General features: G+C 40.0%; 1 protein-coding gene and 1 pseudogene across 2 annotated transcripts; both read left to right on the top strand.

The window, feature by feature from the left end:
* The first annotated feature begins 1783 nt into the window (after window positions 1–1783).
* On the top strand, window positions 1784–15073 carry LOC135709678 (angiogenic factor with G patch and FHA domains 1). Of its 2 annotated transcripts, none has more exons than XM_065232067.1 (7): window positions 1784–2068; window positions 2131–2385; window positions 2450–2584; window positions 2837–3281; window positions 3406–3566; window positions 13981–14320; window positions 14381–15073. In XM_065232067.1, the coding sequence occupies exons 1-7, from the start codon at window positions 1907–1909 to the stop codon at window positions 15049–15051; spliced, it is 2169 nt and encodes a 722-aa protein (XP_065088139.1). In that variant the 5' UTR covers window positions 1784–1906; the 3' UTR covers window positions 15052–15073. The 2 variants fall into 2 exon arrangements, with proteins under 2 accessions (XP_065088139.1, XP_065088140.1); XM_065232068.1 differs by lacking the exon at window positions 2837–3281 and adding an exon at window positions 2663–2756.
* Window positions 15074–25851: 10778 nt separating this feature from the next.
* The window catches only part of LOC135709590 (cytochrome c oxidase subunit 1-like), a 58770-nt pseudogene continuing 57172 nt past the window's right edge, over window positions 25852–27449 (top strand).

The following is a 27449-nucleotide window of genomic DNA, read 5'->3' as shown; positions in this document are numbered from 1 at the left end:
TTGAATAGTTACGCTTGATTTATTTATTTATTGTTGGTTCAATCAAATACAACATTAAATAGTGATAAAAAAAAATCGAATCGGAACGTTTTATTTAGTTTTGTGGTAATATAAATGATTGCGCTGCAAGCAAAACAGTAAAATATCAGTGCTAACATTTGAAAACGGCACAAAAGCCATTTGTAAACAAATGGTTTGTGGGCCCTTTACTCACTACTTGAAGTACACCCACGCGATACAACAGCAACATCGGGTAGGGGAAATTTTCCCCTTCCTGACGATGCTGTTGGTTTGCGTGGGCGTTCTTCGGGTAGAGAGTAAAGGGCCCACAAACCATTTGTTTACAAATGGCTTTTGCGCCGTTTTCAAATGTTAGCACTGATATGACAAAAAATATACTGTCATGGAACGACTGTCATCTCTCGCCTTCGCTTTATGCAAAATGTTGCCGCGCACTTCATTTTTCTTCAGTTCCGGTCGAACGTTGAAATTTTCTCAACAGCATTGCGGCACTGTATGAAAGTCATTTGAAGCCACTCGAAGAAACATGGTTGCCAGTGACATTGTCAAAAGATCCCTCAAATACCGTGCTATTACAAAACGGATATAGATTAAATTTTATGCATTTTATGGTTTTTAAAAATGTATACATTGGTTCGATTAAAATTTTCGTCAAAATTATACTAAGTCCGAATAACGAAGTGGAATTCGATCAGTGTTTACTAAAATGACAGGAAAAAGACCATCTGGATTCCCTTCGGAGCTTCGTGCTGGTGAAGAGCTTTGTCCCGGCGGATTTCTACTGCGACTGTGATCTGCTGGGCAGCATCGGAATTGTAAATATTTTTTTGAATAATATTCATAAAAAAATAAACTAATTAAAAAAGCTTCCTGAGACAATTTTTATTTTTATTTGAAAACAATAATATTTTCCATAAATAAAATAAAGAAGCGAAAAGTACGTTCTCTCGAATAAACCGTATCTATGCATTGAAAGTATATTTCGATTTTATACTATGGCACTTATAAACCATTTTTATACTAAGTTTGCATTATCTCCCTTTATACCGACCTTTGCGTCGGTACGGAGAGTTGCGATTTAGCGTAAAACGCTGGCCAGACTGAGCAGTTATAACATGTTATAACGGTTGTCAAATAATTGCAACACAGAAACCACCATCAAGATAGCGCTATAACATGTTATAACTCTGTAGTCTGAACGTACTATAACTTTTATACTTTTTAGATTTCAATATTTTTTGAGTGTATCAACGTCTCTGAAGGCCCAACCCTAATAAAAAATAACCATAAACGAACGATAACCCAAATCATTGAACTATTTCACAAATGGTTTGGATGATACCCAGAACACGTCGCTAAGCAAATTAACCATACAATTTTTATTAGGGAAGCGCAATGACAGCGGAAGCGGAACGGCAACGGCAGCGGAAGAGCCCGATCTGAGTAAGCCAACTTGTCGGATTGAAAACTTGTTGCAACCAAATCGACTTCGGTTAGGCAACTTGATGTCATTTGTCACTAATGTCAAACTTTCCGTTTCCGTTCCGCTTCCGTCCACATTGCGTTTGGGCCTTGATGCGCGCGGATCAGTTTTCATTCAATGATAGGAGAATGTTTTGTTCAGTGTAGTGTAGCCCCGTTTGGTCAGTGAGGTGAAGTCTTCGTCGACTTTTTTGCCGGTACATTATTATTTTTTTCATTCTTGGCGGCAGCACTTCCATTCGCAAACGTCAAAACATTTGAAAAATTATCCTGCCGAAACGAAAACATTCGTGTGCTAGTTTGTTTTGCATTCCGTGAATTTTCCACGTTTTCCATTGTTTTCTTAGTGTAATTTTGGTTATTAATTAGTTTAGAACAATACCTAGTGCATAAGTGTATCAGAATGACAAAACCACCGTCCAAAATGAAGACCAAACTGATTCGCGTTACGAACCTGTGCGACGTTACCGTGAAGCAGTTTTACGCTTACGTTCGCAACCTGCACCGTCACATTCGAATACAGAATGCAAAAATTCGCCGGCTCCGGCGGAAAATTGTTGATTTGGTAGGATATTCAAGTCTTAAAATTGCTGTCTTGGTGATTTAATATAATGGGGTTGATTTTAGAGAAAACGTCGTCGGCAGAAGCCGAATGTTAAGGAAGTGGAAGAACTGGAGGAAGACGATGGTGAGGATTTCATGAAGGCCCTGGAGCGAGCGGAAGCGCAACAAGCTCAGGCCGCTAGTGAGCCACTGAATGTTAAGGCTTTCGTGGACGACATTAAGAAAACTGCCCAAGAGTTTGACTATCAGAATCGGTACATTTACGAGCCGACCTCCGGACTGTACTACGATCCGGAAACGGGATACTATTACAACGCCGTAAGATCCGGTTGGTCTAACTGTGTGTGTGGTGTCAGTAGTAATCGAGGATTTTTTCTTTCAGATTTATGGACTGCATTACGATGGCCAACGGGGATGCTATTTGAAGTACAACGAGCAGACCCAAAAATACGATTTCTACTCGCAAGTGATTCCGGAAGAGTCACTTGAGAAGGAAAAACCGAAAACGTTCCAAAAGGTTCCTAGCAAATTGCTCACACATGTTCCTCAAGAAAGAACCCAATGATTGCAATGTTTCTCTCCCCAATCGATCTAGGTTTTTACACCTTCCACTCAGACCCATTCAATAAATTCCCTAGTTTCTGCCTTCTCTGGCCTGGAGATCGGACGAATGCGTTCGAACGCTCTAGGTAGGTTTCTATTTGGGACCGGCGCATGTTAAGAGGCGGTCCTTCCGCTGTTTTCCCTTTTCTCTTGTGTGCTTTTGCAGAAACGGAAGCAACAGCCGGAGGATGAACGGGAGGATCGGGAACGTCGTCGCGAACGGCGCAAAGTGAGTCGCAGCCGCAGTCGTAGTCGGGAAAAGGAACCGCGACGAAGACGTCGTCGTCGAAGCCGCTCCAGATCGTATCACTCCGTGTCGAGTCGGTCCTCGTCCAGTTGCACGGACGGAGACGACAAACGGAAGCGTAGGAAGAAACGCGAAAAGGAGAGGGCAAAGAAACAGAAGAAGAGGAAGGAGAAGCGAAGCAAGGTGGTGGCGGCGGCGAAAGTGGACTCGGAAGAGAATAAAGAGGAAGGGGAATTGGATAGCAGCAGTGGTGGAGATAGCAATCGGAGCGAGAGACGGGTCATCCTGATCGATTCCAGCGGTTCCGAGAGGGGGAATTCGGCAATCGAGGTTGATTTAGATAAATATGCCGACAAACATTCAGGTATCTTCGCAGGCTGTGTTGGATTTGGGTTGCTAGTAGTGTTCGGGTGATAGCGAACTATGACACTTGTTGGTAGCTTTCGTTCAGTATTAAGTGGCATTTTTGTTTTGCTCGTTTCTTGCAGATATTTCCCGGAAATATCCACCTTCGCTGAGGCTAATCGTGCAGGAGAGCAACGTGGCAACGGTGAAGCAAGGTTCCCTGTTCATCATCACGTGCAAGGGTGGTTCGCTGGGACGGGAAGGGGATCACGATGTCATCATTCCAGATATTAATGTTTCGAAGGTAAGATAGTCTCGTGGGATGGGCGATCAGATTTGAATAGACTGAATAGGGCAGTCAACATTGAGCAGGCGTACATATTTAGACATTTAGTATAATAATTGCACGTACAGAATTGTTCAAACATTTTAGAGAAGTTTTGAGAATTCCAGAAAAGAACAGAGAACCTCAGAGCAGTTCACATCAATGTTGAAGAAGTTTAGAGAACTCCAGAAAATTGCTAAACCTTTACAGGAGATGCATGATCGTTAGAAAAATTGAGTAAACTTTAGGAAGTCCTATTAAGTTCAGGGAAGTTTAAGAATTTTATGAGAAGTATTGTGAGCATCGGGCTAGTTTTTCAAACTACAAAAGCACTTCAAGGCAGTTTCATTAAATTCAGGAAAAAATTGGAAACTTTCAAGTAGTTCTGAAGACTTCATAATTGTTTATTCACTATTCAACGGAGATTTCCATTGAAATATTCCTCAAGATTTCGAACTCAGATCTCAATTTTCTTTTAACTTTCGTCCGAATTACCTCCCAAATTCTTCACAATAAGAAGCTCTTTGGAAAGATTATCAGAATATTAATTAAATTCATTTCCGATTTCCTTTTGAATCTCACTTCTTCCCTTGGAATTCTACTCACATTGAAAGTGTCTTAAGAAATCATTGGCATTTCTCCAAACAAATTCCTTTGATTTCTTCTCATAATTTGTTTGGCAAACTCTCCTGAATTTATTTTCCGAATTCCTTTGAGGATTATTCTCAGATTTAATTGTAATCTTATTAAGGGCTTATGCTCCGGATTCGTTTTCTCCCACAAACTTTATAAAATTATCCTCAGAATGCTCTTGGAATTTTCCTCTGAAGTTCACAGCAGATGTGCTCCACAGAAATTCCTAAGAATTTTCATTTAAATTAACTTTTAATTAAATCAGGATTTCTGGAAATTACTCAAAACTTCACATGAAATTTGTAATTTCTCAGAACTACTTTAAATGCAGATTGCATTTGATGTTTTTCTGAAAGATTTTTTTTCCGAAGAACTCCCTTGGAATGAAGTCCTTAGAAATTATAATAAAATTCCACGAGCCTTTAAAACAGTACATGGAATTTGACTCTTCCAGATTCTTGGACATTTCTTGAAGTATAATAGTCTTTTAGTCCAGAGCTAGTTCAAATTTAAAATTTCTAGGAAATATGCTATTCCAAAACTAAAAAAAAAAAACATTTCAATCCTCTGTTTTTTTTTTTTTATTTATTTGTTTCTGAAGATTAATCCACTGTGGATCTATAAAGTTCAAGTGTGAATGAAAATATCGGGAAAAATTAAATGCTTGTATTTTAAAATTCATTATTTTCTTTAAACTATCCTTAGTAAGGAAATTATTAAATTCTCTGAGACTTCCAGGTATTTTAAGGACAAAAAAAAATTCATGAGGATTCTCGGTTTTCCAGGTTTTTACAGTTAGTAGACACCCTCTGGCTAATACCGACTTTAGACATAAACTTTCTGTTGAATCTTTCGCTTTAAAGCTTCATATTGTACATAAGTATTTATGAGATACTAATTGAATACGTCTAAAACATTAAACATTTATTTGGTGTGCCGTCATAACGACTACTTTTTTTTTTCTTAGGTCACTTTTTAGTCTCTATTTTACAACTATAAGTTACTATTTGTTCACTTATTTCTTCAACATGGTCACTAAAATCACTATTTTTGACAGTAGTGATCGGTACCAGCCCTGCCACTTCCTTCCTTCCTTCGGGCACTCAGGCGCTCTTTGAAGGTTCTTATCATCACACAAGACACTGTTGTATTTGCAGTTCCAAGCTTTTCAGCGATCCATCGGTGGGACGCCTCTGGATTTTAATTGTAAGTGCACACAATTTTTTCAAGGACAATTTCGTGTACTGTATGAATAACAACGAAACTTGACAGATGTAAACAATAATACACTATGAATAAGATTTACTCATACGGTTCAAAAGTTACAGAAGATTTTCGGTGTGCCATTTTTATCAAATACACCATTTTCTACACTTTTCGTGTATTTTTTATTCACAGAAAATGATTAAAACTGTCTCACACATTGTTTTCTGAATAAATGAACAAACGTTTTAACAAAAATATTTAAAAAAATTGAGCTAAGCTTCTTGTTCTACGATTTTTGTCAATTTTTAAGTGTCCATAATTTTGAGCCTTCCAAAAGTTTATATTCTTCATGAGCTTTGAAAAAAATAAATAAGTCGAACAAGGACATTTTAAGATATATAGGATTTTAACATATTGTTTTGAATTTTTACTTAAAATTACTAAAAACATTTTTTTGTTTATTTTTCTCTACAACTTTGTTATTTCTATGAGCAGTGTCTTTTCTGGGCTACATTTTTTTTTTAATTTCAAAGGCACCGTTTTGAAAATTTTGCAAGACCCAGAATGGCTGAATTTTATCATAAATGTGAATCATTCCATAACAAGCAATTATGCAAAGTTTCATGCAAATCGGAGAAAGTCGAGCTTTTCCAATTCGTCATTAAATTTTGGTGAGGAATTGCTCATGCTTTAAAACGAAAGAAATGCAGGGTGTCCATCCAACCGGGAGAACCGGGAAATCCGGGAAAAAACCGGGAATTCGGATTTACCGGGAAAAAAAAACCAGAAAAATGCAGGAAAACCCAAATTGCACCGGGAAAGATCATATATACTCATCCCAAGTAATAATTTTGATTTTATATTAGTCTTGTAGGCCATAATTTGGTCTTGAAGAATCCTTTAAACATTTAAACTTGTAATGTTACTTGGAATCAATCTACTTTATAGCACATACATCATTATATTCTCTTGCTTACAACTTTCATATCTAATCTAATCTAATCTAATCTAATCTAATCTAATCTAATCTAATCTAATCTAATCTAACCTAATCTAATCTAATCTAACACCAACACAGCCAGCTCTTGAAAGCATCCTGAAAAATGATATATATACCTACATCATTTTTCTTGTCTATTTGATATATATTTCACATCAAAGATGCGTCACACATATCAAAATGGCCAGGCCTACTGTGCAGCATTTAAGGGGCAAGATGATTCAGAAAACAACGATGCTTCAGAATCCAATAAATGGATGAAACGTGGACATCTCGTACCATACGTTCCGATTTTGGTAATTATATGAATGGTTGGTCGTTGGAAGCATCAAAGCTAGAACGGTTAAGTGATGCTACATTTTCTTCTAACGGTTGGGACATGAGCACTAACTCTTGTCCTAGCCTTTTATGACTTATGGCTATAGCGCCATTACTCGCTTTCTGAAAAGAGAAGAGGGAAAGGAAAAGGAGAAGGACAAAGGGAAAAGGATTATGTGGAATCTATGAACATAAACAATATTTTTGATTTGAAATATACAATATAGCTGTCAAACCCGAGAGCTTTCATGTTCTTGGTGCATTTCAGCGCTGAGCAAATCTGTTGTACTGTAATCATATCCGCCGGAGGCACAGCACAAGGGGAGGCATCTAGGTTTTGAACGCATAGCGCAACCTGATCTTCGAGCGGACTTTGGATAGTCGAGCCAAGCAAATGCGATGAAGCGACATGCTCGCCGATCGCATTTGCTTTCTCCTGTGGGGTTATTAAAAGTCGATCGTCATCATTTTCGACTCTGAGAGGTGGAACGGGTTTGGGATGAGTTTTCAGGACCTTGGCTACCTTCCAGAATGGTCTGGAGCGGTCGTCCAGATTCTGGACAACACGCCAGAAACTTTCATTTCGGAGTGAGTCCATTCTGGAAGCAATCTGCCTGTTCAGATCGGCCATTTCACGTTTTTTGCCCAGGTCTCCAGTCCTCTGAAACTGGCGTCTACGCACATTTCTCAATCGAATCAATAATTGGGTGTGGGAATCAATAGCAACAAACTTACCCCTCACAGGAACTCGTCGAACGCATGTCTCGTCAGCCTCGGATATGGCCTGTTGGAGTCCTTCCAGCGCCCGGTCGATGTCATCTACGGTGTCGAGCAGTGGATTTTCATCGATGTTGCTGTCCACCATTCGTCCGTACTGTACCCAGTTGACATGGTGTTCAGTTCAGTCACCACCGGTTGGTGGTCGGAGCTGAGATCGTTGTGCGCCTCCGGCTTGGATAGTCCGATGTTTGACAGGAAGAAGTCCAGGGTGGAGGGATTTCCCGTCGGAGAGATGAAAGTTGGTTCGTCCGGAAATTGCACAGTGTACAGTCCATGTTGTGCGTGGTCGAACAATAGACATCCGTTCCGGTTCCGCTGGTAGTTCCGCCAAGCTTCATGGCGGGCGTTCAGGTCGCCCCCAACGATGAATCGGGAGCTAGTACGGGTGATGGCGGTCAGGTCCTTCTTGAATTGGATTCCTAATCCGTTGCTTGCGGTACACTGGCGTGGGCAGTAAACAGCGATGAACCGGACGTTTCCAGTTGGTGATTCCACCTCCACACTAATGGCCTCGATGATAGAAGTGCGGATGTGGGGCAGAGTGCAAAACTTGATTCCCTTTCTGACTATGACCGCTACACCACCCCCCCTGGAGCTGGTGCGATCAAGCCGGATAATGTTGTGGTCAGGCAACCAGAAGCTGTCACCGAACTTTAGGTGGGTTTCGGTTAGAAGACCCACGTCGATGCTATGCTTGCGGAGGAAGTCGGCAAGCTCAATCTGTTTAGCTCTTACAGAGCAAGCGTTCCAGGTAGCGATGGTTAGCGGTTTAGACACCATATTGGATGATGAACTTACCGAGCACTTGGATCTGTTCGGGCTTATTGCGGCACTTACGTAGAGCACCGGACATGTTGACGAAAATTTCCATCAGAGAGCTTTGGCCAGCAGAAGATCCAGACGTTTCTTGAGGGGGCGCGGATCGCACCCTGGGATTTGCTTGTCCATGAAGAGACGGAAAGTCCTCCGTCCTGAAAGCCGGGGCCTTATCCTTCCTTCCTGCTGGTTGATTGTTGGTGGACGCTTGATTTCGGATGCGCTTGAAATCCTCGCGTTTAGGGCACTGCTTGTTGGATCCTTGGTGAGCACCACCACAGTTGGCGCATTTGGACGCCACACCTTCATCCGCAGCACATTCGGAGGTGGCATGGTCTTGAGCGCAATTTCCGCAGCGTGGCTTAATGTTGCAGTTGCGGGTACCGTGTCCGAAGTTCAGACACCGCTGGCACTGAGTCACATCGCGATGGCCGCCACGGTATGGCTCCCAGCGAACGATGATGGAATTGATGGACCGGATGGCCTTCAGTGCATTGAGCGTCACCGTTCCCTTCTGGAAGTGTACCAGGAAAAGGCTATCCGGATACGCCTTCACATTCTCGTCTCTTCTTGTCATTTGATACACGGCACTTGGGGCCAGCTTGTACCTGTCCCTGATTTCATGTTCGATAAACTTCGGGTCGAAATTTGGTAGGCCCCTGATGACGACCTTGAACGGTTTTTCACCGGGGATGTCGTGGGTGAAGAATTCCACCTTGGAAGTCCTCAGGTGGGCGATGACCAAGTCATACTCCGCTTTGGTACGGAGCACCACCTTGGTGCCGACTCTGCCCAACTTGTATTCGGCTTTAACGCCCAGCGTCGCTAGATCCGCGATGAGCTCGTTGAGATGGGCATTTTTCACCACCAGCGGAGGTAGCTTCACTCTTGCCGCGCTCATGTCAGCAGCATTTTCTTTATCGGCAGCGTCACCGAAATCTCCGTTCGTCGCAGAGGCATCGTCTCGACCAATCGTGCCATCAGACTGGCCTCGGTTCTTCTTCCTTTTCTTGCTGCTTCCTTCACCGGAGTTCTGGACCTTCGCCGGGCTTCGCGACCGATGCTTCCCCATTACGGGGCACACACACACGCACGACAAACCGCGAAAGAGAGAGCGCGAACAATATCGCCACGAACTTTTCAAACAACTCGAGAGAGCGAGCTAACACCGAACTGAACTGCTTGACGATCAAGCAGAGAATGATTGCGTTGTTCCTACTACGATAGCTCAATTTATAGAATTTCATATGTTGTCATTGGAATGCATATGGTGTCATTGCTTGAATTCTTTTGCCACAGTTTTCCGAGTGAAGTAGTTCTAGTATAAAGGCTGAACCTTTTAGGAAGCTACTTCAAGGTAGGGAAGCAGATTCATGCCGTCTCAAACTCCTTGCAAACTCCGATCATGCTTAGCATGCAAATGTTCGACACTGGACATAGAGATAAATTAAACATTAATTTATGCACTTTGTGCTAATCAGATACCAAGATTAGGACATGTTTGAATACCGAGATTAGTCTGTAAAACATAAAGATCTGAATCCATTCCTCTCACTTCAAAATCATGAGTTCAAATATCACCCGTATAAAGCACGAATGATCCGAGAGTGTAAAAACTACTATAAAAAAAATACTTTCCTTGAAATTTTTGCTCAGCATTTTTTTTTTTTTTTTTTTTTTGTAAAAGTGAAGTTTTATTTGTCAGTTTAGCATACAAAGTTTTTTTGTTTTACCGTCAATTTGCTACATCAAGATGAAAGTTCAAATCAGCTAAATCAATTCTTCCGTTACAATCGTTAACGAAGCAGTCTGCTTCAAGCAGATATATGTAATAAACATATTCAGAATTGCCACTCTATGTCTGCCGTTTATTCTTAATAGGGCAGGTCTTAACAAATCTTCGAACTCGAGTCGCCTCCATCCACCCAAGATGACAGCTATTCTCTGCTGAAGAACCGTCCAAGCCGGGCCGGCGCGAGCACAAGCGCAAAATTTGTGGGAGAGAGTTTCTGCTGTACGGTTGCCACAATGCGTACAGTTTTCGTCATCTACTCGCCGCATCACGAATAGCAGTTTGCGGTGCTCTATCTTCTCGTTCACCAACAAGTAAAGCTTCGTCCTCTGCGCTGAAGTAAGTTGCCTCGATGCAATGTTTCGCCATATGCGTGACCAGCCACTTGCTGGACTGTTACGTTCCACCCTTGGTAGCTCAGTTTGCTGGACGAAGTACTGGTGAATTTGATCGGTGGAGGGGTTCTGTTGGATTTGGTGGGGAATTTGGGATAAGTTTGATAGGATTTGTCTAAGGTCGGGAAGATCTATTGAGATGGCTGGGCGGGGATTATCGTGGAAAAGAAGGGATCTATAAAAAGGAAGGGATTCGATCTCTTGTAGGTGTCGGTTGATTGCGAGTGACTTACATTTCAGAGCTGGTAATTGCAGCTTCAGGCCTCCATTCTCTCTGCTGCGTGCCAGCTACATCATTGGGACACGGGCGACAGTCCCTCTCCAGAGGAACGTACCCATTGCTGATGTGATTTTTGCCGTATGCACTCCCAACGGCGGTAGTATGGACGCGAGGTACCATATCCTGGACGTTCCGAACGTGTTGAGCATGATGACCCTTTGGTGCAGCGTCAGCGTGCGCAGAGAATGCAGCCACATTTGTTGTGCGAACTTCCCCACTAGCGCATTCCAGTTCATCGTTGTCATCAGTCGTATTGAATTTGCGAAAACAACACCCAGAATTTTAACTACATTGACTGTTTGTAGCCACTGAGTGTTGATTCTGTTGCCTTCGCAAAGGCCAACATCGACGGCAACAGTTTTCCGCAAATTTAATTTTGCGCCAGCAGCTCTCTCGAAACGAGTGAACAGCCTATTTATCTCATCGATTTGCCTGGTCGATGTGACGATCACACTGATGTCGTCCGCATACGCCACTAGCAGATCATCACGAAGAGATGCATTGATAGCGGATCCCCTTGCCGTACAGAGCGTTGAATTTCGAACGGACGAGAAAGGTGCCCATTGATCAACAGCCGATCAATCCTCTTGGAATCCTGTTAAGATTCTATTAGGATTATTTCAAAAATCATCATTGGAATTTCCTTGCATTTATCTTCTCAATTCCAAACCCCAATTGAGAATAACATATTTTGACCTTACTACATATTACATACTGTATTGTTTAGAATCAATAGTTAAGTGATTTTTTCAAAGTCCTGAATTTCGATAAATCTTTGAAGGCCGGAAGCTTTAGTATCGGCAAACATCAAAAAATCATGTAGTAGAATCTTCTTTTTTCAGAAGTTCTTTTCCAAGCCCATCAAATTGTATTTTATACAAGTTCGGAATCAACAAATTTCCAATCCCAGATTTTAGATAAATTCTATGTTTAAAATCATGAAATCTTTTCTATATTTTAGAAACATTAAATTCTTCTCGGACTGTGAACTTACATTCTAACATATCGTAAATTGCTCTACGCTTTCTTAATTTGTTTGAATTAAACATCGCGAATTACTAAGTACCAGCATTAAACAAAAAAAAGTCCAATACAGGTATACCTCGATATAACGTAACTGTCACTTTTGACTTCCATCGGCAATATCTCGCTAAAAACAATTGAATCATAAACATTATTATTACCAATAGATTGGGGATTATCTCATCTGTCTGATATTGTTATTACTTTGCTTGTTTGAATAATCGTTTGCTAGAAATCAGCGGTGGAAGTCAATAGTGGCAGTTACGTTATATCGAGGTATACCTGTATCTCAAAAATGTAGACCAGAATCTTACAACTTTTTAGAAGATCGAGATTTTCCGAGAAAATTTTCCTCGTTCCAAAATAATGATAATTATTGATACGATCCAGAACACTTGTTTAGGTTCCAGAGATATGAAAATTTGTCTATGTTTGAAGTTTTACAGAAGTTTCTATATTTGATATCTTTAAATCTTTGCTTGTCTTAAAATTGACAAATTTGTTCAAGACGTTGAACATTTTTTCTCTGCGCCTCATTTGTTTTTTTTTTCAATTTCAAGATTTCCCAATAAATTTCTATGTTCAAGCTTCCACATCCCGAAATTCAACCAATTCGCGATCTGAATCTAAATTCAACTTATTCAACGGTTGGTTTTCAAAAAATCGTGGCAGAAAAATGAGTAATGTGTGAGGAAATGGAGGTTACAAATTAACCTATTGATTATCCAATTAATACTGATTTTACGAAAACAAATTTATAAGATACTTCAACCATTTGTTTTATTGAAAAAAAAAGCTTGTTAAATGCTCATGGCGATTTGGGAATTTATAATATTTGTCAAAGCGGATCGCTTCGCTTTCCGATCAATAAATGTCACTATTGGTCACTTTTTTTTTTTTTTTTTTATTGGTATAGAGATGAACTAGCCTAAGGCTAAAAATCTCTTAAATAAAGAATTAAAAAAAAAAAAACTTTTTTATTGTTTTAGAGTCACTATTTGGTCAATTTTTTCGTTATTGTAGTCAATACTATTGTATAAAATACCCACTACCAGCCCTGCATATTGTAGAGGAATTCCTGCTGACAAAATTTTATCTAAAGGGTTATTTTTGAACGCCTTTTTTGTTTAAGGTAGAGTGGGGCCTCCCTTAGCTCAGTCGGTAAAGGCGCAGCTACAAAGCAAGACCATGCTGGAGGTGGCTGGGTTCAATTCCCGGTCCGGTCTAGGAATTTTTTTCGGGTTGGAAAATTTCTCGACTCCCCCCTGGGACTGATTGGACTTGCCACACAATTATACCAATGCAAAAATAGTACAGGCATCGAAAGCTCTCAATTAATAACTGTGGAAGTGCATCTAGAACACTAAGTTGAGGAGAGCACGCAGTAAGCTAACTATGCGATATGCAATAAGCTTGAAATGCGAAGAAGAAGAAGAGGTTTTTTTTAATAACCGGGAAAAAAAACCGGGAATTGAAAAAAGAAATTTGAATGGACACCCTGGAAATGGTTTTAAGAACCTAACCGGTTAAAGCGAGAATTGCTTAGCAATCAATTCCAGATGTTTCATGTAAGATCTCATATGGCTCCAGATGTCTTATGGGTTGCAATTAAGGAACTGACATATATTCAGGAGGTCTTATGAGTTGAATCCAGTCCCCTTTTTACACCTTATTTGCCATCATCAGGCAGTCTAAGTGTAGAGATCTTATGGGTAAACTAACTCTTGAAGCGTCAAGTCCAGATGCCTTATGTGGTAAAACTTGAAGTCTTATGACATTATTAGCCAAATTTGGCGGTCTTTAGGTTAACTTCAAAGATCTTATTAGCTGACCTCAACCTTCTTACTCCTTACTTCAATGACTCAACGGGGTAACTACAGAGGTATTATGAGTCAATTCCAAAGCCCTAATGAGTCAAGCTGAGGAGACCTTATGACCTTCTCGGATAAAATTCAGAGGGCATAGAAGCTAGTCAAATGCTATTACTGATCAACTTCAGAGGCCTTCTGAGTAAACGTTAAAGTTTCTCTCGTTTCATCTTTGGATGACTTATGGGTTCAGTCTGGAGGCATTACGCATTAGGTTTAGAGGCCATATATGAATCAACACCAGGCGATCTCCTATATTCGGTTTCCCATTGTCCATTTCAGTACCACCTTAAGTTCACCTACCACGGCCAGAGGGCGACCTACCAGCTGCTCGATCTGGGATCCCGCAATGGGACGCTTCTGAACGGCACCCGCATGGCACCGACCATGCAGGAAAGTGACACCTTCGACATCGTCCACGGGGACGTTATCGAGTTGAACCGTACCAAACTGCTGTGCCACATCCACGACGGAAGCTTTACCTGTGGCAACTGTGAACCGGGACTGCTGATGAAGTCGACGGGCGATGGCGAACCGCCGGAGGACGACCGGATTACCAAACCGGTTAGCCACAAGGAAGGACTAAAGTTGCTGCAGAGGCGATACGGTTTGGAGGAAGAAAGTAAGCTTTCCGGGCAACGTTGAGTTTGGTCTCGTTAACTATCTTCTCTGATTTTTCCAGAATACGTGGAACCAACGGGATCGGGTACAGTGGACTACAACGACCGGGCAGCGCACCGACGGAAGGTGAAAGGCAGTTCGAATGAGCATGCCAAGACACAGGCAGCGTCAGTGAATCAGCAGATCAGTAGTGAGAATAAAGGCTTCAAGATGCTATCGAAGTTGGGTTGGAGCGAAGGTCAATCGTTGGGTAAGAATGACCAGGGACTGAAGGAACCGATTCCGATGACGACTAACGTCGGCACGAGTGGACTGGGAAGTCGAACTTTGGTTGAACCAACGACAGGACCGGATGATGCGAAGAAGTTGATTTGGCAGATGACTCAGGAAAGGTACAAGGCGTGTGCGGATGTTGAGGGCGATGCTGGTGTCAAAATGGCTTCCGCCAAAGTAGCTTCCTTAGATCAGCAGATAAGCAGCGAGAACAAGGGATTCCAGATGCTGGCCAAGCTGGGCTGGAACAAAGGCCAATCGCTGGGGAAGGAAGGTGGCGATGGTTTAAAGGAACCCATCAGTTTGCTGTCCAATGTTGGAACCAGCGGGCTGGGTAGTAAGCCCCTGAAGAAACCCGGGACCAATGCTGCAGCGAGCGGCAAGAAAAAGACAATTTGGAAGAAAAAGCAGAGCAAATGCAGTGCCACCAAACTGTTTGCGGCATCGGATTCCGAGTAGATAAATGACATTAATTCAATTTAATTTGTCCACCCAGGCTGTTTGTTGTGAAGTATCGGAAAGAATACAACTGAATAATTTAACCAACGTTTGCTTTCTGAGATGACAATTGCCCTGATTTATCTATAAAAAAAAGAAGTTTTCCATCACTTAAAAAGATTTTTTTTTTTTTTTAACTCTTTATTTGTTCCAAATTCAAAATAAATTACATTTCATTTTAACCTAGGTGCTCCAGTTACTGCAGTAACGTACCAGCCTTAATTGTTATGATATATATCTAAGTGTTTTTACATTGTTCATGTCTTGGCAATTCAGTATTTTAAACAGGTTTTTTAACCTGCATGTCAGTATAACAATTGATATCTTAAAACTAAAAACTAAAACTAAATCTTATCTAAGTATAAAGGGAATTAATCGTTGCAATTGAGGATTGCAACGATTTTTGCCTGAAATTATTAATTATTTTGTTGGACATTTGTGCTAAAGTCTCAACATTCGAAATTCTATGTACTTCGGTTGTACTGTACCAGGGAGGCAACTTCAAAATCATTTTCAGAATTTTGTTCTGAATCCTTTGAAGTGCTTTTTTCCTGGTAGTGCAGCAACTAGACCATATTGGCACAGCGTAAAGCATGGCCGGTCTAAAAACTTGTTTAAATATTAGAAGTTTATTCGTCAGGCAAAGTTTGGATTTCCTGTTTATAAGAGGATACAAACATTTTATATATTTGTTACATTTGGCTTGAATGCCCTCAATGTGATCTTTAAAAGTTAATTTTTGGTCAAGTATTAATCCAAGATATTTCACTTGGTTTGACCAGGAAATTGGAACTCCGTTCATAGTGACTATGTGACTACTACTAGGTTTCAAAAACGAAGCTCTAGGCTTATGTGGAAATATTATAAGTTGAGTTTTGGAAGCGTTGGGAGAAATCTTCCATTTTTGTAAATAAGAAGAGAAAATATCTAAACTTTTCTGCAGTCTGCTGCAAATAACACGAAGACTTCTTCCTTTAGCGGAAATGCCTGTGTCATCAGCGAACAAAGATTTGTGGCAACCCTGAGGCAAATCAGGGAGGTCCGAAGTGAAAATGTTATACAATATAGGCCCAAGAATGCTACCCTGAGGAACTCCTGCCCTAACAGGTAGTCGATTAGATTTGGAATTTTGATAATTTACTTGAAGAGTTCTGTCAGTTAAATAATTTTGAACTAATTTCATAATATAAAGTGGAAAATTAAACTTTTTCAATTTAGCAATCAAACCTTCATGCCAAACACTGTCGAATGCTTTTTCTATGTCTAGAAGAGCAACTCCAGTTGAGTGGCCTTCAGATTTGTTTGAACGAATTAAATTGTTAACTCTTAAGAGTTGATGAGTAGTTGAATGCCCATGGCGAAATCCAAACTGCTCATCTGCAAAAATTGAGTTCGTATTGATGTGAAGCATCATTCTATTCAAAATTATCTTTTCAAAAAGTTTACTTATTGAAGAAAGCAAACTTATTGGACGGTAGCTAGAAGCTTCAGCTGGATTTTTATCCGGCTTCAAAATTGGAACAACTTTTGCATTTTTCCATTTATCAGGAAAGTATGCCAAATGGAAACATCTGTTAAATAATTTTACCAAGAAAGACAAGGTACTCTCTGGGAGTTTTTTGATGAGGATATAGAAAATTCCATCATCACCTGGAGCTTTCATATTTCGAAACTTTTTAGTTATAGACCTTACTTCGTCCAAATCAGTCCCCCAGGAATCATCAAAAATATTTTCCCGAGAGAAAATATTCAGAAAATCCCGAGAAACCTGATTCTCAATAGGACTAGTAAGACCCAAACTGAAATTATGGGAACTCTCGAATTGCTTAGCAAGTTTCTGAGCTTTTTCCAAATTTGTGATCAAAATTTTACCACCTTCTTTAAGCGCTGGAATAGGCTTTTGAGGTTTTTTCAAAATTTTTGTGAGTTTCCAAAAGGGTTTGGAACTCGGGTCCAATTTAGAAATATTATTTTCAAAAGTTTTGTTCCTCAGGGCAGAGAATCGCTTTTTAATTTGTTTTTGCAAATCCCGCCAGATAACTTTCATGGCAGGATCGCGTGTTCTTTGATATTGTCTCCTACGGACATTTTTAAGACGGATCAAGAGCTGAAGATCATCGTCTATTATAATTGAATCGAATTTAACCTCGCATTTTGGTACTGAGGCAGCTCTTGCTTCAACTATAGAAGTAGTCAGAGATTCAAGAGCATAATTAATTTCATCTTTGGTTTGTAAAGGAATGTTTGGATCGAAGTTATATTCCATAAATGTTCGATACTGCTCCCAATCAGCTCTATGGTAATTGAAAGTAGAGCTGTTGGGATTACAAATTATTTCTTGGGATATTTCAAAAGTTACTGGAAGGTGATCAGAACCGAAGTCAGCATGGGTAACCAATTGGCTACAAAGTTGACATGAATCAGTTAAGACCAAATCAATAGTGGAGGGATTTCTTGCAGAAGAAAAGCATGTTGGGCTGTTTGGATATTGAATAGTGTAATAACCTGCAGAACAATCATCAAACAGAATATTACCATTGGAATTGCTTTGAGCATTATTCCATGAGCGGTGTTTTGCATTAAAATCACCAATAATGAAGAATTTAGACCTATGACGGGTAAGTTTCTGGAGGTCACCCTTGAGAAAATTCTTTTGCTGGCCTACGCATTGGAATGGCAAATAGGCAGCTATAAACGTAAGTTGTCCAAATTTTGTTTCAACAGAAACACCCAAAGTTTCAAAAACTTTGGTTTCAAATGAAGAAAGAATTTTATGTTTGATTCGTCTATGAATAATGATGGCAACGCCACCACAGGGTCCATCAAGACGATCATTTCTATAAATCAAGTAATTTGCGTCCTTCTTAACCTTATGGGCAGGTTTAAGGAACGTTTCAGTTATAACGGCAATATGCACGTTATGAACTCTCAAAAAGTTAAAAAGCTCGTCTTCATTATCTTTAAGAGATCGAGCATTCCAATTTACAATATTTAATGCTTTAAAATCCATTACTGAATTTTAAAGTCATGACAATATTATTTGCAAATTTTACTCCAGTTTGAATAGCATCAAACATGGAGTTAGATTTAAGCATATCAGAAATCATGTCAATTAATGAATTCTGTAAAAATTCCATTTTGGGGGCAGTAATGCTTCCTAAGTCAAAATTGTCAAAATTTCCGTTAGAACGTTGGTTAGTATTTTGATTTCTACCCGCTGCAATAGCAGCATAGGTAGCTCCATTAACTCGCTGAACATTGTTAGCAGCGAGGGGAGTAGGTACAGATGAAACATTTGAAGCAGGGGAGATATTTGTACCTACGGGTACGAATGTAGAATTTGTTCCTCGCTGACCGTTGTTAACAGCAGAGGAATTTGTACCTGGTCGGAAACGTGGAGCGTTTCCTACCTGACGGTTAGAACGAGATTGTAGGATCGCTTTGCGAGTCTTACATTCCCAAAAATTGGATTTGTGGTTTTCACCACAATTTGAACATTTAAATTTCTTAGGATCTTCCTTCACAGGGCAGTCGTCCTTTGCGTGAGAGGAATCACCACAATTCATGCATTTAGCTGGCATGTAGCAATTTTTAGTTCCGTGACCCCATCCCTGGCACTTACGGCACTGAGTGAGGTTTTGGAAATTTCCTCCAGTCTTCCTGAAGTGTTCCCACTTCACTCGGACATGGAGCATAAGGCTAGCTTTTTCTAAGGCCTTAAGGTTGTTTAGTTCACTAGACTTGAAGTGAACTAAATAAAAATCATTAGAAATCCCGTTGCGTGAATCGCCAGGACGGGATTTCATTTTCATTTTGATTACTTGGAGTGGCACAACTCCAAGTAATTTTGCCAGTTCATCTTTGATCTGATCCAGGGATTCACCACTGGGCAGTCCTTTCATGACAACCTTGAACACACGTTCAGTTTTGGTGTCGTAAGTAAAAAATTTGTGCTTCTTCTCAGTAAGATACTTGAGAAGACATTTAAATCCGTCCAAGGTTTCAGCCAATACACGGCATTCACCCCGACGTCCAATTTGTAGTGAAAACTTAACTTTCACGAAATTCAAAAGTTCCATGCGAAGAGCATGGAAATCGGTAGTGGTTATCACAATAGGGGGAATCTTTTCCTTCTTGGCATTAAGCCGGGAAAGTTTACTAGAATTTTTCTTGGATGATGGATCATTCTCATCATCCGTGAGCAAATCAAATTGATTACTCAAATTAATTTCATCAGAAGGGGGGTCAAGAGTTTGCCCCTTTCTTTTTCGTTTAGGCGCCATGGCGGCAGTAAATTTTTAATCCAGATCGACTTCCAAGCAGATTACTATAAGAATCTGAAGGATCGAAGAGGAATTTTCCAAATCGATATCCAAGAAGGATTACCTCGGGTAGGGTCCAAACAAGGATCGAAGAGGAATAAGAGTTGAACAAGGTAGAAAATTTTTACAGGTTGAGCACTGAAAAGTGCTGTTTAAATTTGTTGTAGCTTTAGGTAGTAGTAACACTTCCTTCAGCAAAAAGCAAATAGATCCGCACGGCAAGAGAGCACGATGCGGACTGACTTAAAAAGATTGTTACGTGTTGGTCGTATAATTCGTTTGTCTGCGGCGCTGGTGTTCGTCCTTTTTAGCATTACACTGATCATCCGTAACCGGCTACGGGAAGTCACGTTCTCCAGTGTTTTGTGCCACCCATTGACGAGCGCGTAAAAGGAACGATACAAATGGAGATGCTCTTTTGGATGCTGGTGTCGTTTTGTTCATGCTTGGGTTTTTTTTTTATTGCCGCTGCTACCATGTTACGTTGTTGTTGTTGCTGCTGCTGCTACTGTTGTCGTTGGGGATAAAATAGGATGATGGAGAAATGATGATGATGCCGATGACGCGATGACAGACAGACGAGAAAGATGATGGTGTGCATGAACTTGAACTTGAACTCGATGGATGGATGGATGGCTGATGATGATGAGATGACTGCGGCACGGGAAAGGGCAAGCAAAAAATGACGTAAGCTTGTTTTAATGTGCTGTGCTGGATGACCTACGGGATGGGCGGGCTGTGGGACACGACGCGACGCCAACCGATATGGATGCCGCGGGATGCGAGTAAGGAAAATTGGATGAAGACGACGACGACGATGTTTACTTTGGAGGATGTTTGGGACAGGATGGTGAAACCGATGCGGGAGGCTACGAGGATGGAGTATAAGCAGATGTTGCATATTATGATATTATAATACGGTGGCAGTGTTTTGTCGTTTCGGATGAATTATTCATAACCGTGGGAATTCTTGGAATTTTGTTCGGCAGTGTTTTGAATGGTTTGATATTGTGATTTGTTGGATGTTTGCTGTTTTTTTTTGGATCATTGGTGCCAACAGTCGTTTTATAGCGCAAATCGTCTGTGGTTTGGACTTATTACCTCTGACTTCCAACCATGTTCTTGTTTAGATACGAAAATCGTCACATTTGGCCGTATGAATTAAAGAGTTCACTAAACTTTCCCCTATATTTTACTCGCTTTATTCATAAGGTCCATTGACAAATAGTGGCTAGTGGCTAACTCTGAGTGAACGCTCATGGATCATAAAATCGTTGATTGTTTATTTGTTATGTTTGCATCAACCGACTAGAAATAGTCCCAATGATGCTCGCAAAGATGCGTGGAAAAAAAAAGAAAAAAATTGTGGTTACTCTCTTAAAGTGCAATTGACAGATTTTATGCGTCAAACACATACTTTACAACCTCTTCTTGTAACTTACAAGTTCAAAATATCATTATAATGTCTAATGATTTCATAATTCCGACAAATATTTTTTATAGCGACGTGAGTTGAAGCAACCATGCTCCTCTTAAGGGTGGGTTTCAAAAAATCGATTTTCCGCTTTTTCGGTATCCTTATACCTTCTAGAATGTTGTGTATGGAATAGCAGAATGAATGTAAGTCGCTGTTAGTCTTGTGTTATACCGAAGACAACAAATCAAGAAGACTGGCAACTTTGCCAGAATCCAAGCGACAGATACAGTGGCGCTGCGCTTGAGTGAAGGTGGAAGCAACGCATAGAAAAATAAGCAAATACATAAACCCTTCTTCTGAGGATGTAATCTTTGCTATCAAATTCGTTCGAAGCATTTACCTTTGAGCGGCAGATGACGCGATTGTACCTGTCTCATAGCGTTCGTATGAAGTAAATGGAAGAGTTGCCAGTCTTCTTGATTTGTTGTCTTCGGTTAAACGCACTTAAATATAAATCAAATCTTAAAACGCGTTTTTCTAGAAACCATATTTTTTCTTGCGAGGCAGGGATCTCAGAGACTATTTGTTCAATTTAGCTTATTTTGTAAAAAAATCGTAGTTCATTAACTAAAATCTAACGTAGGATTTTTCGGATATTCCAAGTTATCAGTTTTTTACGTGCATTTGAGGTTTTTTTCAACGAAAAATCTAACTTTTTTTTCAAACGTTATTTTGGTAATTTTGCGAATTTCGAAAAAAAAAATCCTATGTTAGATATTAGATACTTCAATGAAGCACTCAAAACAGTAATTGGTGGGCGTTGGCCAAATTAGGATTTTTCAGATATAATCCTAAATAGGACCTAGATTATTTAATACTCTACACTGAAACAAATCGACATGTACCGTTTACTGGATCCATCTTATAACATAGCAATGTCAGCAGATTTATTCATTCTATGTGATGATTGATAGATTCCATTGTATTATCACTTTAAAACTATGACTGCGATATGGAATGATTTCTATCGTAATTTCACATACTTTGTACTTGATAATACTTTGCTTCGAACGGGGTTAGCGATAGGTAAAAAGTATATGAATATTGTCTGATTATATTTCATGGTGAAAAATTGTTGATATGTTATGTTGATATATGTGGGAACAGACATCTAGAAAGTAATGGAAAATCATATAAGTTTGCATTATTAGATAATTCAGTACAATATACCTGTTTTCATGATGAATATTGCTCACTAAAAGATATATCTTATAAGATAATCATGTATATTTTATTGAAGTTGCTTTTAACGATTTTTGACGTTTGTTGATATGTCGCGTGTAAACAGACATGTAGAAACTATTGGACTGTCATTTAACTTTGCAGTATAGGAAAACATGTATGTCTCATATCTCATTGGAATAGCTTCCTTTGATTTTTGAGGTTTAAAGATTGTAAACAGATTTATCCCAATCATTATATAGTCATATAGATTTGCCTTTTAAGAAATTCAACAGCAAACATTTGTTTTGGCATGTTTTTCTGGGATGAATATCGCTCAAAATAAAATACATCTTACATGATTGCTCTTCATAAATTATTGAAACAATTTTCAACGATGTTATCGTACACTCATTAAAATGATTAGTTGATATTGTTGATATTGTAAATATTGCTAACAACAATGATACTGTATTGAATAATCTTTGTTTGTTATTGTTTTATAAGATAAGGGGTTCCGGAAAAGAATGTATTGAGATTGAAAAAAAATGATTCTACTGCAATATTTACTTTGCTGTGATTCTAATTGTAAGCCTTCTACACAGCTAATTCAGATTCCAGCCTTAGTACTCGAACTTCATGAACTAGTTCCATCAACTCATATAATTTAGTCGTTGTTTTATTGCACACAGGCGCATTAAGAAAGATTTGAACAAACGACACCACCGAAACGGAACATAAACTTGTCAGTGCTATTTGTCTTCACTCTAGCAAAACGAGCATAAAGTTGCACTACATTCCATGTCGGGAGAGCTGTTCTTACTTCATGCTAATTGAACGAGCTCAATCTTGAAGTCAGCCGTGGCCCAGTGGAATCGAGCGCAGAAACCGAAAGCATCACACCTCAACAGTTCTTGATCGAATCCCAAATCAGCTACAATAAAAAAAAAAGACACATCTGTGAAAGCTCCCACTGCCTGATGTTTATTTTTCGATTTATTTTTAGAAATCGATTAAATATATGTGTCAAAAGAAGAAGTAAATTTCATGTGATTTTCACATAAACTTTACTTCGATTGATTTATGACACATATATTCTATTGTGGTGAAACGTATAGCTTATGCTTATGGGTTTCAAATCCATTTCAGTTAATTATTATAATTTGACTGATTTTCATTTATCATATGACGATCACATAAAAGTTACCAAATTATCAGCATTGTAAATGTATCAGATATTCATATAGAATTTACCTCAATCATATCATTTTCAATGGATTATCTTATAGCGCAAATTTATTAGATTTCCACATAACAGGAATATGTCAAATTGGTTCAGTGTAGTAACCTCAAGTCCGTGCTCTGTCACAATGTTTCATTGTGATTAATCAACACTCAAAGGGGTAAAATATCAAATTTGGGGTGGATTTGAAAGAAAGGGAACTTGGAGTGTAGAGCGCACTGCCCACTGGACGATTCTGAAGCCTGGCCAAGTGAGTGGGGTATGGGTTTATTTGATTGAACGTCATTTCCAATGTATATATTGATACATTCAAACCATTGGCATTTGAGATAAGACAGAGATAGGATGCGGAGGGCCCGCTTAGGGGAAGCGTAACCCATGTTATGGTTTCCATTTATTAAATAGTTCAGATAGGCTGGAAATGACAGGTTCATAGTGAGAAAATGTACCATATGGGGCCCGTTCACTGATCAAAAATCAGATTCACATCGTCAGACCCTGCCCAGGAATAAGGGGATTGACGATGTCTTGTCAAGTTTATTTTGAATTTGCGTTTTGCATTTAATACTCTACTCACAACAGTGTTAGGTGTCAATACTCACTGGGTCATATGTCTTAGACCAGTTCCAGATTAGTTTGCTATTAATATCTTCTGCATCGCAGTTCGCGATAGATTACTAAATATGGGTTCTCTTTTCCGAACAATATTAGTGTGAGGGAAGGGGGTGAGTTAAACGTTGCGATATGAGAGCGAATAGAGGCAAATAAATAGAGCAGACAACACCATGACCAAAATAAGTAACCAATGCATGCGGCTCACACTTAACTTGTTCTATTTCTTTCTTTCTTCCTATAATGTACTAAAGGGTGATACGGTCAAAATTTGGTCAATATCAACTTGACGTATTTCTTTCAGTTTTGCATTTAAAAAACCTGAACACCCCTCATTTTGAAGGTGTGTGTGTGTAGAATGTTGCTCCTATTTTGATTTTGGAATTCACTCTTCAGTTGTCAAAATGCCGTCCAAGCAAGAAGAGCAGCGTATCAAAATTTTGCTCGCGCATCGCGAAAATCCGAGCTACTCGCACGCAAAGTTGGCAAAATCGCTAAAAGTTGCCAAATCAACCGTTACAAATGTAATTAAAGTGTTTGGGGAACGTTTGTCGACAGCCAGGAAGTCTGGATCGGGGGGAAATCGAAAACCGGAAGCCTCTGAGACGACAAAGAGAGTTGCCGGTAGTTTCAAGCGAAACCCTAACCTCTCTCTCCGAGATGCCGCAAATAAGCTGGGTGTATCGTCTACAACCGTGCATCGAGCCAAAAAACGAGCCGGACTATCGACTTACAAGAAGGTAGTGACTCCAAATCGCGATGATAAACAAAATACGACGGCCAAAGCGCGATCCCGGAGGCTGTACACGACGATGCTGACGAAGTTTGACTGCGTGGTAATGGACGACGAAACCTACGTCAAAGCCGACTACAAGCAGCTTCCGGGACAGGAGTTTTATACGGCAAAAGGAAGGGGAAAGGTAGCAGATGTTTTCAAGCACATGAAACTGTCAAAGTTCGCAAAGAAATATCTGGTTTGGCAAGCCATCTGTACCTGTGGCTTGAAAATCAGCATTTTCATAGCTTCCGGGACTGTCAACCAAGAAATTTACGTGAAAGAGTGTTTGAATAAACGTCTGCTGCCTTTCCTGAAGAAACACGGTTGTTCCGTACTGTTTTGGCCGGATTTGGCATCTTGCCATTACGGTAAAAAGGCCATGGAGTGGTACGCCGCCAACAACGTGCAGGTGGTTTCCAAGGACAAGAACCCTCCCAACACGCCAGAGCTCCGCCCAATTGAGAAATACTGGGCTATTGTCAAGCGGAACCTAAAGAAGACCAAAAAAACTGCTAAGGGCGAGCAGCAGTTCAAGGCAAACTGGCTTTCTGCGGCGAAGAAGGTGGACAAGGTGGCTGTACAAAATCTGATGGCAGGGATCAAGCGTAAGGCCCGGCAATTCGGATTTGGAAAAGCGGAAGCCTAACTGAATATTTTTCCAGAATTTTATACTAATTGAACTTGAAAAAGAAATTTAATTTGATTTTTTAAATAAACGATTTCACCGAGGGGGACGAAAGTCCCAGATTTATTCAGATTTTATCCAAAAATACCTTAAAATTTGATGAATTGATTTAAATCCATGCAAATTTATTTTATCCGAAATAATCACGTTCAAATCTTTAAAATGAATAATGTCGTCTTTTTATCGCTCACATCTCTAATATATCGGGTCACATCTCTATCTATCACATGACAGATACACTAACAACTCTCTGCTGCTTTTTCATAAGGGCCAATATCGAAAACGTAAACAATGACTTCTTCCATGAATTTCTCGAAGATGAAAACTCGCTCAAGTAAAATACACCATGATTGTTTAGAGGGAGAGTCCCCCTATCCAATAGAATTAGTGGCTTGCATGGATAGACTTTGAATTAGGGAAATTTAAGAAAGAAGCCATTGTTTACGTTTACAACATTGGCCCTTATAAACGATCAGTGTCGAGATGTTGAGGTGGATTTCGTCAGAGTTCGATGAGGAATGTGGGTGCTTCGAGTTCACGAATCTCAACCAGGATAACGGGAGCTGTTCAAATAGGTGCAACCGACGTCTGACCGAGCAGCACCAGGTTTGCTTGCCTGAGAATCATGAAATAATTGAGCATCTTTCGGGTGGGAGGCTGAGGTGGTTGTAAAACCCTCGGTAAGACCAAACGAGTTTTGGTTTACGGTTGGATTTCGGCAGGGGTTGTCTCGATCTTGCGAGGGAGGTTGTTGGTTGGGAGCGGTATAGACTTCTCTGACGTTTGTGAAATGCGCAAGTATTAGTGCAGAACTTGGGGTAAATTATAATTATTAGTGCAAGAAAACCTTTGAATTCACCCAAAGTTCTGCACTAATACTTGTGCAATTCATAAACGTCAGAGAAGTCTATAGGCGGAGTGCCGGAGTTAAGCTTCTTCTACTGCTGCTGATGGGTCGCGATCGGAATCTATGGGCCAGAGAATGGGACGGAGGTCAAGGACCAGAGACGGAGGACAGAGGGGATGAGTGTTTAAGCCAGATATCCTTTGGAGTGCCATTGGTGGGGCGGATGCTAGTCCTGTCCTCGATGAGTTCTTTCAGACGTTGGAATCCAATTTAGAGACCTGAGAAGCGCATCGGATGGATCCTTTTCCGGTCATGTTTCCACTATACGATCGTCTGTCACTATTTGGGGTCCAAGACTGCATCAACTAAACGAAACTGCTTTGCTGAACGAAAGATTGGCAGGTAAGGGTAGTATTTGTTGTTCCTCCGGGGAAGAATGTAGTGGCCTAAAATAATTTGCCGCTCGATTTACGATTTTTTCGAGATTGACCGAATGCGAAAACCGCGCGATCATCAAAGTGACAGTAAACATAAACACACTGAAACATATTTGAGTAAACAGATAAATAATTCTAACTCATCCAAGATTATCTAAGAATAGTGGATGAAATCGGTGACATCGGCAGGCGCGTGTTATTATTCATTATGAATCAAGTTTATCCAAAAAATTCTGAATTGTTTAGTAAATTTTAGTTAAATCTGTTAAATGAAATGTAGAATGGATTACTTTCGTCCCCCTCGGATTTCACCGATTTACACGCGTTTTCCCTTGACCAAATTTTGACCGTATCACCCTTTAATATTAACTGAATGAGGACAAATGGGAACACGACCAGAAGTTCAATAGGAGAAAATTCGAACCAGAAAAGAAGATTTCAACTTGCACCGGCAAGAGGAAGCAGACAGAAAGGATCATGTCGGTTGGAGACAGCCAATGTATACTGGACGAAGCTTGTATCTAGGAAAAGTCTTACCCATTTATTAGTAACTGTTAGCAGCTAATGATTAATTGATTTACCTATTTTAGAATTACCTATACTTCACATCAGAACCTCATTTCCTTCAATAACTACTCCGTCGCAGCACACACCTTATATGGATCGCTAACCTTTATTTAGTTTCAGCATTTTCGACATTATAATCAAAAGGTGAGTTTTAAAAATATAATTACCATGCATATAGATAAGTTAATGTACCAGAACCTGGACGGACACGAGCCTACCCAGGGGAGGAC

Source organism: Ochlerotatus camptorhynchus, unplaced genomic scaffold (assembly GCF_037179485.1).
Source record: "Ochlerotatus camptorhynchus isolate MF236.1 unplaced genomic scaffold, CSIRO-AGI_Acam_v1.1 ptg000361l, whole genome shotgun sequence".
Lineage (NCBI taxonomy): Eukaryota > Metazoa > Arthropoda > Insecta > Diptera > Culicidae > Ochlerotatus > Ochlerotatus camptorhynchus.
Note: the sequence above shows the minus strand (reverse complement) of the source record. Positions and strands in the feature narration are given on the sequence as shown.

Bases quoted from the DNA above. Each gene is read 5' to 3' on its own strand.
- LOC135709678 (XM_065232067.1), top strand. From the start codon at position 1,907: ATGACAAAACCACCGTCCAAAATGAAGACCAAACTGATTCGCGTTACG. The intron at 2,069-2,130 runs GTAGGATATTCA...GGTTGATTTTAG, and splicing joins GGCGGAAAATTGTTGATTTG to AGAAAACGTCGTCGGCAGAA. The intron at 14,321-14,380 runs GTAAGCTTTCCG...TGATTTTTCCAG, and splicing joins ATACGGTTTGGAGGAAGAAA to AATACGTGGAACCAACGGGA.